Source organism: Garra rufa, chromosome 20 (assembly GCF_049309525.1).
Source record: "Garra rufa chromosome 20, GarRuf1.0, whole genome shotgun sequence".
Taxonomy (NCBI): Eukaryota; Metazoa; Chordata; class Actinopteri; order Cypriniformes; family Cyprinidae; genus Garra; species Garra rufa.
In genome coordinates this window covers 6,614,858-6,631,354 of record NC_133380.1, presented here as the reverse complement: position 1 = coordinate 6,631,354, position 16,497 = coordinate 6,614,858, and the positions used below count along the sequence as shown (strand labels likewise).

The 16,497-nt window shown below is 29.8% G+C and overlaps 1 protein-coding gene across 4 annotated transcripts in view; it reads left to right on the top strand.

The window, feature by feature from the left end:
* The first annotated feature begins 2,227 nt into the window (after positions 1 to 2,227).
* The window catches only part of per3 (period circadian clock 3), a 34,264-nt gene continuing 19,994 nt past the window's right edge, over positions 2,228 to 16,497 (top strand). For 3 of the 4 annotated variants that reach the window (XM_073826315.1, XM_073826317.1, XM_073826318.1), the window contains exons 1-7: positions 2,228 to 2,384; positions 5,831 to 6,364; positions 6,539 to 6,601; positions 9,321 to 9,478; positions 12,075 to 12,193; positions 13,793 to 13,994; positions 14,112 to 14,163. In XM_073826315.1, the coding sequence (XP_073682416.1) occupies positions 5,997 to 6,364; positions 6,539 to 6,601; positions 9,321 to 9,478; positions 12,075 to 12,193; positions 13,793 to 13,994; positions 14,112 to 14,163 (962 nt within the window). In that variant the 5' untranslated portion in view covers positions 2,228 to 2,384; positions 5,831 to 5,996. Of the gene's footprint in view, positions 2,385 to 2,408; positions 2,515 to 5,830; positions 6,365 to 6,538; positions 6,602 to 9,320; positions 9,479 to 12,074; positions 12,194 to 13,792; positions 13,995 to 14,111; positions 14,164 to 16,497 lie in introns of those variants that run through there. The other variant, XM_073826316.1, reaches the window with a different exon arrangement.

Sequence of the window (16,497 nt, the reverse complement as noted above, 5' to 3'; positions counted from 1 at the left end):
TTTTGTATTCACAAAGACTGTATTGATTGCAGTAGGTGATTCTGGAGTCACTTTTTATTTCATTTACTGTGTTCAAACTCGTGTTCATTAAGGAGAAGAGATGTTTTGATGTACTTGTCCTCCGGTTGTTGTGCATCTTGACCGTCTACTACTGCAGATTTAATCCAGTTTGCAATGTTCTTTCGAGACAGGATGCACATCATGAACCTGTGAAACAGCCATTATCGCTCAAAACAACAACAGGCTGAGGGGTGTCATCAGAAGGATGTGTCTTTTTGGATATTTTTGAAACCGAACTTTAGAAAGAGACACTGTGTTTTGATACTTTTTTACTCTCTTCTAGGATAATAAAGGCTTTTCGAATAGCAAATTAAAACACTAAAATGATTTCTTGATAAAGTCACAGTAATACTAAATAAACAGTTGATTATTCAATGAGCAGAAGTTAGGCTTACTTTTAAAAAAATCCAGCTTTTATGGAAGTCTGTGTCTGCCGTGGGGAGAAAAGGGTATTCATTCATTAATTTATATTCTGAGACACAAACAGACTTCCATACTAATACTATATCTATCTATCTATCTATCTATCTATCTATCTATATCTCAAGATATAAATTCTGACTTTTTCTTGCAATTCCAAGTTTATAGTTTGCACCAATTTACTTACGTATTTATTTATTGGGATAGAATACAAAAAAATGAAACACTAATTGTAACTTTATTATTAATATCATTTCTACCAAAGCAAACAAGCTCAGGACTAAATGAATTAAAAAAATGTAATATTGTGGTGGGGGGATGGTACATAGAGGCTTTTGGATCTGAACTCTTCATATATATATATATATATATATATATATATATATATATACATACATATATTGACCAGCTTTTTGCATGTCTCCACTGGGATTTTTGCTCATTCATGTTTAGCGATGAGCTCCAACTCTTTCAGGTTGGAGGGTCTCCTTGCCATCACCCTGATCTTTAGTTCCCTCCACAGATTCTCAATTGGATTTAAGTCAGGACTCTGGCTGGGCCACTGCAAAACGTTAATGTTTTTGTCTGCTTACCATTTCTTCACCACTTTTGCTGTGTGTTTTGGGTTGTTGTCGTGCTGAAATGTCCACTGATGCCCAAGGCCAAGTTTCTCTGCAGACTGCCTGATGTTGTTGTTGAGAATTTTCATGTAGTGCTCCTTTTCATGGTGCCGTTTACTGTGATTAGTTTCCCCGGTCCACCAGCTAAAAAAACCCCCAAAACATTAGGTTCCCACCAGCATGTTTGACAGTGGGGATGGTGTTCTTAGGGTTGAAGGCTTCTCCTTTTTTACACCAAATGAAGGCTACATCATTGTGGCCAAACAATTCAATTTTTGTTTAATCTGACCATAAAACAGAAGACCAGAAGTTGTCTTCTTTCTCCAGATGAGCATTTGCAAAGGCCAGGCGGGCTTTTGTGTGCCTTATATGGAGAAGTGGTGTCCTCCTTGGTCTGCGTCCGAGGAACCCAGTGGTGTACAGTGTCTGTGGACTGTCTGCCTTGAGATGTTGCCACCAGCAGAGCCCAGATTCATCAGGATGGCCTTAGTGGTGATTCTTTTTACAGGGGTATGAATAATAATATATAATGCTCAATTTAAATTTTTATTGCTTTACCTAGAGCTCTGTTACTTATGTATGTTGAATGTTTATGTGTCACAGTATAATGGTATATTTTCAGTTAACAAACACTTTTCAGTGACTTATTTAACCAGAGCTACAAGTATAAGCCACAAAATTCACATAAGTACGCAAGTGCGCGCAAAAAGAAGGGTTCATTATGCGCGCGTCCGTCTATCTATGCGCGCTATGTAAATCTGGCGCACTCAACCGTGATTAAAAGTATTCCCGAGTCTTAGCAGCGAGCAGGAAAGTAGATCAGGAGGTAGGCTATCTAATCTACTTTATTCCTGCCAACTCCCAGCCAGCGACGTAACGTATGGGATCGCGTCGTCGTGACAGCAGTTTACGATATTTCACCTTTTTCCCTCTGTTATTTAACAAAAGTAATCGTACCCGCTCAGTGTGTGACCTGATTTAACCCGGGGGCGGCGTTATAACTGTTCGTTACAACGCGAGATCTCCACTGCTACGCCATTGTTTTCATCTGTTGTATAACATGGTCGTACACGTGAGTCCAGCCGCATCCTCAGCTGGGCTGGCGTCATGTCCACGCCCATCGACCAATCAGACCTATACAGGGAAGAACTCCCACCAATAGGAGTCGAGCAGGCGTGGCTTCAGTCGGCCAGATTCACGTGGGTCTGGTGTGTTGCGTTCCGGAGCAGTAATGGAGGGACACATGAGAAACTGGAGCAAGTGATTATTGTACATAAACATCAAGTAAGTACTCGTCTTTAACGCATCTGAAACGCGCGGGATAGATTTATAGATATGTTAATTCGCTGATGTTCAAGAGCGTTTAGTAAGACGAGAAACGCTGCATTCGAGGTAATAGCGTCTTCAGTTTAAGGTATTCCACTTTATAATTACGTTATTAATTATCTAAATAATATAATTTTCCGCATTCACTTTTAATACGTAAGATATGTAATAATCTGTTTGTGTTTGTTATTAAAATATCACGCTGGGTTGTGTATATGTTGCTGCGCGCATGCGCATTGCCCGTCTGACTTGTTATATTCTAAATTATACGACTTGTGTTTTATTTAAATGTTTACGTTTTTGTCATATCAGAGGGTCTGTGTGAGATGTAAGAGTCAGACTGAGGGAATTAGGTGAATGTCTTTTTATAAGCAAACTCGTGGCCGTGCATGTGCAATGGCGGAGGCGAGCATCAGTATCACAAACTAATGTTCTGTCTAGTGGGCTTGTTATGAATGTGAAAACTCTAGAGCTTTTATATGTTCCTCAAGTGCATCCTAAGTGATGTTTAAATAGGCCAAATGTGATTGTGAGGGTCTGTAATTGCTTTAAAATCAGCAATTTGTCATGTGGAATGAGGATTATGTACATTTGCATGAGCTGGAATGAGTTTCTTCAGGTGGTTCTACAAGTATGTTGTTATCGTTTATTGTTGAACATTTGATGCTTGTTGGGAACATCCACCTGTATCTTGTTCAAACCAGTTATGTTTGACTTTTTTATGAATCAGTCAGTGTTACCCAGTCATGGAAATGTGTGGTCAACTGTTATGGATTTTCCTTTGAATGATGCTGTTAATTAGAAATCAGGGTGGATGCAAATGCCGGCTAATGCAACTTGGAACAAATATTTAATGCAATATTTACTAAAATATCAAGAAACTGCACATTATTGAGATTTAGGATGAAGCTATGTTAATCAGGCAAGTCTGGTTAGGAAAAATGTGACCAAATATCAGCAATATCATCCTTTAAAGAAGGCCAAATAATGGTCAAATATCAGCAAAAAATGTCTTATAATCTGCTCTGAAATATGTGAACGGCTAGATATTGTGGTTTATGTATGTTTGTGTAAACCAAAAATGTATCACAAAAAAGGGGTTGTGGCTCTAGGGGGTGTGTAATAACTTTAAAGACCAAGCAAAAAAAAAAAAAAAAAAATATATATATATATATATATACACACACACACTTTTTCCCCCACAGCAGAAACAAACGTGCATATTACTAATATATATGTGTATATATAATATTCTTAAGAAAAAAATTGCATGATATAAATTCTATCTTTTTTTTATCTATTCAAAGTTTATATTTTACATCTAACAATTCTGCCTTTTTTTGGCAGGAAACAAAAAAAGCTAATTGTGACTTTAGGTCACAATTCATTTGCAATTCTCTCAATTCTGGATTTATGTCTCAGTCTTTTACTTTTTTTAGATAAAATTGTAAAAGTGACCTATTATTATGCATGTTTGTGGAAACCAAAAGAGGGTTATATAATACATTTGTATTATTTTATTTTTATAACTATATATTTAAATACGAAAATATATATGATTCTGCTCTAAAAAATTTCATTGACTTTATATTGTGGTTTATGCATGTTTTTGTAAACCAAAACTTTTTCACAAAACAGGGTTAAGGGTAATTTAAAAGTGATTTTTTTTTATTGATAAAATACATTCCCAAGGCATATCCCACACAACATAAGCCATTCATAAGTTTAATTTACTAGTAAAAAAATAATAGCTGTTAATACCGTGGCTTTAAGCATCTTAACCAATAGCAGAGCTGACTCATCCAGTGGCATGAGCTTGGAGCGGGCCTGTCTACGAAACCAGTTTAAAAAGTCTATACTTTTGCAGAAATGTCACACTACTGCTTTAAATCTAGTAATCTCTCTGTCTAGTGTTATTTCCCATACAGTGGACTCACCAGAACCCAAGCAGTTTTATTATGTCTGGCCTGGGTGACATTTGCATGTCTTATCTTTTTACTGTGTAGAAAAGTAGTGAAGTAAAGATACATGCAGGGTTTTATGGCTCATGGTAGTATGCGTTGTACATAAAGAGTGTTACCTGTTGCAAAAGTTTGCAAGTTGCTGTACAAACAGCAGCAGTCACTACACAGACGGGTCATGACCCTACAATATAGGAAGTAAGACGTCAACAGCGTTTGTACAGAAAAGATTAATAGATATGCAATCCCCAAAAATTGATTTAAATTTGATTTATGTAGTGATAGTAACCTTTGCATAAACTTAAAAGGTGCATAACAAACAAATAATAAAAATTACCTAGTTTTAGACAAAGAATATATGACACATATAAGGCGTTTACTGTTAGACTAACCCTGTTGTTTCTGTAAAGAGCTGTTTATATCAAGTGTGTGTAACATCAGTACTACTAGGTAGTTGTATAATGTGTATTATATTTCTTCCTGGATGGGGATGGATGACACCATTGGGTGTTTGTGGTGTTTTTGAGCATTAAAGCTGATATGATTATGTTCACACTCAGCTATCTTGCGCTGCAGGTTCAAAACAACGCCTCATGAACATGATACAATAATTTTAGTGGTTAATAAGATGTAATGTGGTGATTGGGTTGTTTTCCTGGTTGTTTTGTCCTACACAGTGTAAGTAGGCTAACCTCCCACAACATATTGAGAGCTCTGAAAAGTGTAATGCGTCATATTAATGCGTCATAGTCAAATTATGCTTCAAGTCATATATGTTGTAAACAGCACGGGTCAAGAAAACTATATATATATATATATATATATATATATATATATATATATATATATAATTAATTTGTTTTTTTAGTACACAAAATGATTCTAGAAATGTAATTTAAAAATTTATTTAAAAAATATTTTTTATATATAGTGTAATTTTATGTATAATATATATATATATATATATATATATATATATATATATATATATATATATATATATATTATATATATATATATATAAATTTATGATAATAATAGTAACATTTAATTATTTAAAATTCATGGTAAAATCAATTCTGATATAAAACATTGGAATTCTGAGATAGTAAGTCCAAATTATGTGATAAAAGGTCATAATAATAACATTGAAAGGTGATTATTTAATTTCAATATTTTTTATATGTATATTTCAATTTGATCTGTTTTGAAATCAAATATATTATTACAATGTATATTTATATATTTTTTCCATTTTATCCTTTTGTTAAAAAACTGTAAAAAAAAGTCATCATGTATAAAATATATTTAAATTTTTTTATTAAATATAACATTAAAAGGTGATTATTTTAATTTCAATAATATCACACATGCATATATACAGAGAGAGAGAAGAGGAGATGAGATGAGAGATTTTGACATTCATCCGTGTTTCTTTTGCAGTTCTTTCAATGGAAGAATCTACGTAACCGCCAAGTAAAACGTCGTCATTATTCTAATGGGTTTCTCAATAGACCTTCATTGTTAATGTGGACAAAAGCAGCGAAGCATCTAGATTCTGAGCTTCAGTAGAGGTGGGCAGCGGTCGGAGGAGAACTTGCAGCGGGGAATGCCGGGAGGAGACGGCTTTCCCGATGGAGAAGAGGAGACCTCTTCTCCAGACTCCAGCGAGCGTGCTGGGCAAACAGACCAAACCAGCAGAGGCCAGGACCCCGGGACCAGCGGAATAGGGTCTGGCTCCAGAGCGGGTTCAGGCGAGGAGGAGGAAGCTGAGGAGCAACAAGGAAGGACCAGCAGAGGGGAGAGCTCAGCGGGGTGTGAGGAGAGCGGAGGAGAGCAGACGCACGAGGATGTGGACATGAACAGCGGCCACGACTCCAGTAGTGGAAACGACAGCGTCGGTGGCTCTAGACATCATCATCATTCCTCGGCCAACTGCAGCCCTGGAAGCACCACGGGATCAGGAAGCACCAAGAGGTACACTGATCACTATTATTAATGCTCATGCGATTTGAACAAACACTTAACCAGGGCAAATCCATTTGAGTGTCTTCTTTCTTCCTGTTCTGCAGTTGTATGATTTAAAATTACACACATAATGACAAAATGTTTGGTTAAATCAAGTTCTTCTACATCTCTTTGTGTCTTCAGCTCAAAATCTGCCACTGGTTCCTCATCGTCCAGCTTTCGCAGCGCTCATCATACGGAGTGCAGGTAAACTAACCCACCTCAGACCATCACAACCACATATTTGAATTAAACTGAAGTATACAGTTATGCAACTCCAGTTGGATTTGCATTGGTGGATATGCATTATTATCAAGGATCTTAGTGTGTATACAAGGATCAAGCTGTTGGACACTTCAAAAAGGTCTAATTTCACAGCATTTGATACAAAATAGATCAAATTAATTCATTACAAAATGGTGTTATTTATTGTAAAGAATTGTAAAGTCCCTTCACTTTTCTTGTTTCTTCAGCTGTATAGTTATTATAATTATGGAAGCCCAATTCTGCCACATAAGAAAACAAATTCATGCTTTGTTAAAACAATAAGAATAAAAAGTCATAACTATGATAAATTGAAATTATGAGATAGGAAGTGAATTATGAGGAAAAATTGAGAAAAATGAAAAAGTCATAATTATAACATTTGAAAGCTGAATATTTAATATATATATATATTTACATTTATTTTGAAATAAAATATATTACAGTGTATCTTTTTTATTTATTTCTATTTTATTTATTTGTAGGAAAATTATATATATATATGTGTATTTTGACAAAATATATTAAATGATTTTTTAAATATTTTTAATAAAATATATTATTAAAATATACTAAATATATATTTTTAATAATAATTATATATTTTATTTATTTAAAAAATAAAATAAATATAAAAAGTCTTAATTATCAGAAATGTTCACCATATATTAAAATCATGCTTTGTTAAATCAATATGAGATAAAAGTCATAATTATAATTCCAAGATAAGTGACAATTATCAGAATGTTTTTCAACATGATGAAATTAAGCTTTTTAAAACAATACGAATAAAATAAACAATAACAATTATGACATAAATTGAAATTATGAGATAATAGTCAATTATGAGATGAATTGACAAGAAGGGGAAATTACAAAAAAGGTAATAATTATAGAAATGTTTGCCACATATTAAACTCATGCTTTTGATTTAAAAAGTCAAAATTATGTAATTATGACTTTTTTATGAGATTAAAAGTCGAAATGGACAAGTCAGTTATGAGATAAATTGACAAAGTTGAAATTACTAAATAAAAGTAAATAAAAATGTTATTTCTGTATTCAAATCATGCTGATATAAAATGTTGAAATTATGAGATAGAAAGTCAAAATTATCAAATAAAAAGATAATAATGACAAAGTGAATTGTGACAATAAAAGTTTCGTCATAATTATGACTTCTATGAGATTTAAATCAAAATTGACAAGTCAGTTACGAGATAAATTGACAAAACGTTGAAATGACTAGATTTTTATTGAAATTTTCACCCAAAACAAAATCATGCTTTGTTAAATCATAATTCTGGCATAGTCAAAATTGTGAGATAATAAGTCAAAATTATAAGACAAGTAAATTATGAGATAAATTGACAAAACGTTGAAATGACAAGATTTTTATTAAAATTTTCACCCAAAACAAAATCATGCTTTGTTAAATCATAATTCTGGCATAGTCAAAATTGTGAGATAATAAGTCAAAATTATAAGATAAGTCAATTATGAGATAAATTGACAAAACGTTGAAATTACAAGATTTTTATAAAAATTTTCACCACAAAACAAAATCATGCTTTGTTAAATCATAATTCTGGCATAGTCAAAATTATAAGATAAAAGTCAGTTGTGAGATAAATTGATAAAAAGTGGAATTTACAAGATAAAGTCACGATTATCATAGAAATGTTCACCACGTAACGTTACATAATTACTTTTTATGAGATAAGTCTAAATTGATACAAATGAATTGATCTAAATTGATATATAAATTATGAGAAAAATTAACAAAAAGTTGAAGTTATGAGCTGTAAAGCCATAATTATGACATAATTTATAATTACATTTCAACTCATTTCATTTTTACATTCATATGTGACCCTGGACCACAAAACCAGTCATAAGGTTAAATTTTACAAAACTGAGATATATACATCATATGAAAGCTCAATAAATAAGCTTTCTATTGATGTATGGTTTGTTAGGACAGGACAATATTTGGCTGAGATACATCTATTTGAAAATCTGAAATCTAAGGGTGCAAAAAATCTAAATACTGAGAAAATCACCTTTAAAGTTGTACAAATTAAGTTCTTAGCAATGCATATTACTAATCAAAAATTACATTTTGATAGGTTTACAGTAGGAATTTTACAAAAAAATCTTCATGGAACATGATCTTTACTTAATTTCCTAATGATTTTTGACATAAAAGAAAAATCAATAATTTTGACCCATACTATGTATTTTTGACTATTGCTACAAATATACCCCAGCGACTTAAGACTGGTTTTGTGGTCCAGGGTCACATATATCTATTAAAATTATGAAAGCCTATTTCCTTCACATAACAAAATCAAAATCATGCTTTGATAAATCATAATTATAACTTAAGTCTAAATTGAGAAGAAATTCTTATGAAGTCATTATTACACAAATTGACAAAAACGTCAAGTTGTATGCATAATTATGACTTGTGACTCAGTTTCAACTTTTTATCCAAAAATTATGACTTAGTCTCATAATTTCATATTTTTGTCTTCATTTTGGTTTTAAAAACAATGTTTTTTTTCCTCATGTGGCAGAAATGAGCTTTCATATATAACTAATTGATAATAGGTTGAAGTTGTAATCAAATGTTAACAAAAACAAACATGTTCATGTGCAGTGAGCAGACGGAGAATGGCCGTGAGCAGACGCACCGAGATATGATGCAGACGGTGCAGGAAATGAAAAAACGACTGCCATCTGAGAAGAGAAGCCGGAGTAAAGCCAGTACTGTGGAAGCACTGAACTACGCACTGAACTGTGTTAAACAAGTACAAGGTAAACATACACACACTTGTTTTGGCGAGTATCTCGAAGCATAAAGCCACTAGAGCGGTTGTTGTTGTCATAACGGTGGCACACATGCAGATCGCTAGCAGAACGTCTGTGATTATGTAACAGTCCGTCAGCTGCGTCTGCAGGAAGGGCGCGTCCAGGTCCTAACTGCTCGCCGGCAGAAAAACCCTGCTAAATCTGTTCACAGAGCTCATGCACCATCAGAGCTTTCCCCGTTTTGTTTATCGCTTTATCGAATATGTTTTACAGTATAATGTCTAGATTAAGCTGGTGTGGGCAGATGATGATAGTTTCTGCATGAGGTCATGATGTGCGTCATGTATTTAAGTAATTGTAAAGCTCGACCCATGGAATGTGGCTCAGATGTATTTCCTGTTTTTTAGGTTATAGATTTTCATAGAAGTAAGAGTATCATTACAGACATTATTTTTGCTGAACATTTAGGCTATTTTAGGCTATTTTTAAACCTCAGAAAAGAATAAAAAAAAGAGAATAAAAAGTCAATTATGAGATAAATTTACAAAAAGTGAACAATTGGGCTATTTTAGGCTATTTAAAAAAAAAAAAAAATTGTAAACACAACAACTCGAAGGCCAAAACTAAATATTTTATTTTATTTTATTTTAGACAAGTAAATTACAAATCTGAATCTGACCATGATTTTAAAAAAATTATTATTGAGTTATTTTATTTTATTTTATTTTATTTTATTTTATTTTATTAGGCTATTTTAACAAACAAAACAAGTCAAATACCAAACACTGAATATTTTATTTATTTTAAATTTTAAATTTATTTAATTTTATTTAAAAGTCTTAATTATGACGTTGAAATTATGAGATAAGTCAATTCTGAGGTAAATTGACAAAGTGGAATTATCATAGAAATGTTTGGATTTTAATAGTAGCAAAAGTAGCAAAACATCTGCTGTGGTTTAGACATTACAGACATTGTTTTTTATTTTATTTTATTTTATTTAAAAAAAAAAGTCAGAATTATGACAGAATTATGCTTTGAACATTTGGGCTATTTTAGGCCATTTTTATACATTTAACAAACAAAGCAAGTCAAATACCAAACACTGATTATTTTATTTATTCTTAATTGATTTTATTTTATTTTATTATTTTATTTTAAAAAGTCAGAATTATAATAGAACTGTGCTTTGAACATTTGGGCTATTTTTATAAATTTATTATATTTTATTTTATTTTAAAAAGTCAGAATTATGACAGAATTATGCTTTGAACATTTGGGCTATTTTAGGCAATTTTTATACATTTAACAAACAAAACAAGTCAAATACCAAACACTGATTATTTTATTTATTCTTAATTTATTTTATTTTATTTTATTATTTTATTTTAAAAAGTCAGAATTATAATAGAACTGTGCTTTGAACATTTGGGCTATTTTTATAAATTTATTATATTTTATTTTATTTTAAAAAGTCAGAATTATGATAGAATTATGCATTGAACATTTGGGCTATTTTGGGCTATTTTTATACATTTTATTTTAAAAAGTCAGAATTATGACAGAATTATGCTTTAAACATTTGGGCTATTTTCAAACTTTAAAGTAAACAAAACAACTCAAAGACCAAAACTGATTATTTTATTTTGTTCTGTAATTTTTATTTTAACTTATTTTACATTTTCAGAGAAACATGTGATTATGAACTTCTAATAAAAGTATAATAAAAAAACAAATAAATTATCTTTCGAAGTTTATAATGTTGTCCTCGCTGAACAGATGCTCTGATGACACTGTTGCTACAATAAGGATCTAGTCACCAAAACACAGGAAACTTACTATTGAATCAGTGACGCTTGATATATTTTTAGCACTTATTTGTTTGCCAGTAGCTTTTTTAAATGTCAGCTAAAAATAATGCATGGTTGTGCAACCAACTAATTTTCTGTTATGCATGAAGAAAGACCTATAGATTACAGTTATCACTTTGAAAAGTACAATTTGAAAATGCCACTCTTTAATGTCACTTATGCACGAAAATCAGCTAAAACACCACAGAGGGATTGTTTTATTGAGATTTTTATTTTTAAGCTTTCTGAATATTTGTCATTTTGTTTAGTTGTTGATTAGCTGTGGTTACCCTTACCAAAATGATTAATGTCACAGATTTTGGCATAATTGGAAAAAGGTTGTTATGTTGCTATAAACTTGTTTTGTTTTCCAAAATCAGTTTTGTGTACTGCAGTTTTGTCATAAACTAAAATAGTGTTTGCAAGGGTAATATAACTAACTGTAGTATAATATTTTGGTGGAAATGGTCATATTTTAATATTTTTAATAATAATGTTAGCTTTTTGAGTGCCTGTATGGATTTCTGCTTATTTTTGTTTGTCATCAGTTGAAATAAATGTCAGCAGTCAGTCCGTGATGTAATGCTATGTGAAATTTCCCAGTAGTACTGCTGTCTGGTGTTGTAATATCTGGCATGGTCTCTGGGAGCCACCTGCTCTGTTGTTTAGGCCAAATACTGATTAAACTGATTAACTGGATTGTTGTTCTCACACTCCACTCATTTTTACATTTCCTCTGCCTCCCCCTGCAGCAAACAGCGAGTACTACAACTTACTGATGAGCAGCGGACTGGAGGAGAGACGAGACGCTACTGTTTGCACGCTGGAGGAGCTGGAGGGAATCACATCTGAACACACCTTGAAAAACACTGTATGTCCCTTATTCATTTTCTGTGATTTTATTATTTTTCCATGCACTGCATAGTTTTGAGATGTTTGGCTTTTCATAATGTGTTGTTCAGACTAGTGGAAAGAAAACATGCAAAATACACGTTTGCATATGTAGATTTTAATTACAATACCTATCTTTAAATGCAATTTTTCAAAAGTAAAAAAATCTCTACTTTAGCAGCACTTACATACACCAAACTTTACGGGTTTTATAAATCTATATTTTTAAGGTAATTAACAAGGCAGTATTTCTGATTTTCATTTAGTTTAAGGTGCTAAAATAACTAAAACTAAAAATAAAATATGAAAGACTAAAAAAAAAAAAAAAAAAATTTAAGTAAAATTAATAAAAATGATATAGACAGTTTTAAAAATTCTAATAAAAATACAAACACAAATTCAAATTACTCTAAAAACACAATTACTAAATATTTAACTATAATAATAAAAATAGTAATCGTATATTAATATTAAATATATATATATATATATATATATTTAACTGAAATAAAATTAATTAAACTATATAGACATATTTAAAAAGCTAATACAAATGACAAAAACACTCAACTAAATTACTGAATCTTTAACTAATATAATAAAAAGAATAATAATAATGGTAATAGTATATTAATAATAATAAAAATTAATAAACATTTGCCTGATTTTATATTACATTTTATTCCTTAAAACATTAAAATATGACAAACTAAAATAAAAAGTAAACTAAAAAAATATATATATATATATATATATATATATATATATATATATATATATATATATACTGTATATATATATATATATATATATATACTGTATATGGACATATTAAAAAATAATAATAATTAGTAAAAAAAAATGACAAACACTCAACTAAATTACTAAATACTAAACTTAAAATAATAATAATAGTATCTTAATAATACTAAAATTAATACATTAATAAAATTTGTTCAAATATCATTTACCTGATTTTATACATTTTATTCCTTAAAACATTAAAATGTGAAAAAATAAAATTTATAAAAACTATATAGACACTTAAAAAAAATTAATGATAAAAATGACAAACTCAAATACTAAAATTAATAAATGAATAAAATTTGTTCAAATATTATTTGCCTGATTTTATACATTTTCTTTAAATATGGAAAAACTAAAAAAAAAATAAAAAAATAACTGAAATAAAATGAATAAAAATTATTTACGTTCTGCAAATGTATGCAAATTTGTGTAAGTTTAATTAGATGCTGCCTTATTTTGTATATTTAAACAACATTTTAAATTTGCAAGTGGTTGATGTCTGTCAGTTGTGTTTTTTTTTTTTTTTTTTTTTTTTCCCCTAATCACCTGTAATGTCTTGCCTTAAAGGTATAGCTCACACAAAAATGAAAATTCTGTCATTTACTTATCCTCAAGTTTTTTTCTTCAGTTGAACATAAAAGAAAATATTCTAATGAATATTAGTACTCAGACAGTTATTGTAGTATTTTAAATGTTTGCGTAAAATGTCCCTTTAATGAGCACCGTCATTGTGGATACGAGGCGTTCACGATTTATTTTCTGGTGTTCTTAGGACACTTTTGTGGTGGTCTTCTCTCTGGGCTCCGGGAAGGTGGTTTACGCATCCGAACAGGCCTCCAGCGTGCTTCACTGCAAGAGGAAGTTTCTGGAATCTGCCAAGTTCGTGGAGCTGCTGTACCATCAGGATGTCAATGTGTTTTACTCTCACACGGCGCAGCCGCGACTGCCGCCCTGGAACGTGGGCACAGACAGCGGTGAGTCGCTCCCAAACAAATCTCCAGTTATGAAGCTGATATTGCATAGATATTTAAGCATGCAAACATCAAAAATATTTGTTTTAGGAATAAAACAAATTATCTTTCTCTCTGTAGCTGCGGTCCTATTTGAATGTGCCCAGGTCAAGTCCTTCTTCTGTCGAATCAGGTCAGTGTGTTTCATATGGAACTGAATAAAGAATAAAAAAGGTTATTGCGACTCATCTCACAATTCTGACTTTTTTTCCTCAGAATTGTGAGATATAAACGCACAATAGGGAGTTATAAAGTCATAAAATAAAGTCAGAATTGCGTGATATAAACTCGCAATTCTGAGAAATAAAGTCACAATTGCATTATATAAATTCGCATTTGGATTATATAAATTGCATGATATAAACTCTTCTTCTGTCGAATCAGGTCGGTGTGTTTAATATGGAAGCCCGTTTCCGCCACTTAAAAAAAAAAGGGTTAGGTGAGATATAAACGCACAACTGGGAGTTATAAAGTCTCCCATATTATAAAAAAACTAACAAAAATGACAAAAACACTCAACTAAATTGCTAAATCTTTAACTAATATAATAAAAGGAATAATAATAATGGTAATAGTATCTTAATAATACTAAAAAAAATATATATATATATATATATAATTTGTTTAAATTACGAAAATAAAAAATAACGAATATAAAATGAATCAAAATGATAGACATATTTAAAAAAAAAACTAACAAAAATGACAAAAACACTCAAATAAATTGCTAAATCTTTAACTAATATAATAAAAGGAATAATAATAATGGTAATAGTATCTTAATAATACTAAAATAAAAAAATATATGTATATAATTTGTTTAAATTACGAAAATAAAAAATAACGAATATAAAATGAATCAAAATGACAAAGACATATTTAAAAAAAAAAACTAACAAAAATGACAAAAACACTCAAATAAATTGCTAAATCTTTAACTAATATAATAAAAGGAATAATAATAATGGTAATAGTATCTTAATAATACTGAAATTAAAAAAAAATATATATAATTTGTTTAAATTACTAAAATAAAAAAAATAATATAAAATGAATCAAAATGATAAAGACATATTTAAAAAGAAAACTAATAAAAATGACCAAAACACTCAACTAAATTGCTAAATCTTTAACTAATATAATAAAAAGAATAATAATACTGGTAATAGTATCTTAATAATACTAAAATTAAAAAAAAATTATATAATTTGTTTAAATTACGAAAATAAAAAATAACGAATATAAAATGAATCAAAATGATAAAGACATTAAAAAAAAAAAAACTAACAAAAATGACAAACACTCAACTAAATTGCTAAATCTTTAATATAATAAAAAGAATAATAATACTGGTAATAGTATCTTAATAATACTAAAATTAAAAAAAATTGTATAATTTAAATTACTAAAATAAAAAATAACTAATATAAAATGAATCAAAATGATAGACATATTTAAAAAGAAAACTAATAAAAATGACAAAAACACTCAACTAAATTGCTAAATCTTTAACTAATATAATAAAAAGAATAAAAATAATGGTAAAAATATCTTAATACTAAAATTATTATATTTATATATTTTTTTTTAAATTACTAAAATAAAAAATAAATAATGTAAAATGAGTCAACATGATAGACATATTTAAAAAAAAAAACTAATAAAAATGACAAAAACACTCAGCTAAATTACTAAATCTTTAACTAATATAATGAAAAGAATAATAATGTAATAGTATCTTAATAATACTACAATTAAAAAATATATATAATTTGTTTAAATTACTAAAATAAAAAATAGCTAATATAAAGTGAATCAAAATGATAGACATATTTTAAAAAAAATAAAAACTAATAAAAATGACAAAAAGTCTGAGATAAGTCAGAAATGCAAAACATTTTTTTAAAAAGTCGCATTTACCTTTTTTTTTTTTTTTTTTTTATTCAGTGGCGGAAACAGGCTTCCAGAGTTTCACCTTATCAGATAACAGTTATTAATGACTTAATTTCTGCTTCCTGATTACTTTAAAATTGCATTTTAAACAGCATTATTACTCATTCTCATCTGATATCTGTTATTAATATATGTCGTCACATTGCATGTATTTATATAACACTTTACACTTCACAGTAATAAACATGAAAGTAGTTCTTCAATTAAGTAACTTTGCTGTAAAGCAGCTCTACAGAATACAATAGTGGCATTATTTAGCTTAGTTCAGTTCAAAGTTGATTCAATTCAGTTTAATAACTAAATGTTGGAAGGTTACATTTAGTTACAACAAAAACTCAATTCAAGCAGCTCTACAGAAAACAATAGTGCCATTATTTAACTCAAGTCGGGTTGTGTTGATTCGCGTTTAGCGCGATAATAGTGCAAAGTTCATTTAATTATGACACAAGCTTATTTCATATCTAAAGCAGCTCTAGAGAAGATAAGTGCCATTATCTAACTCACTTTAATGCAG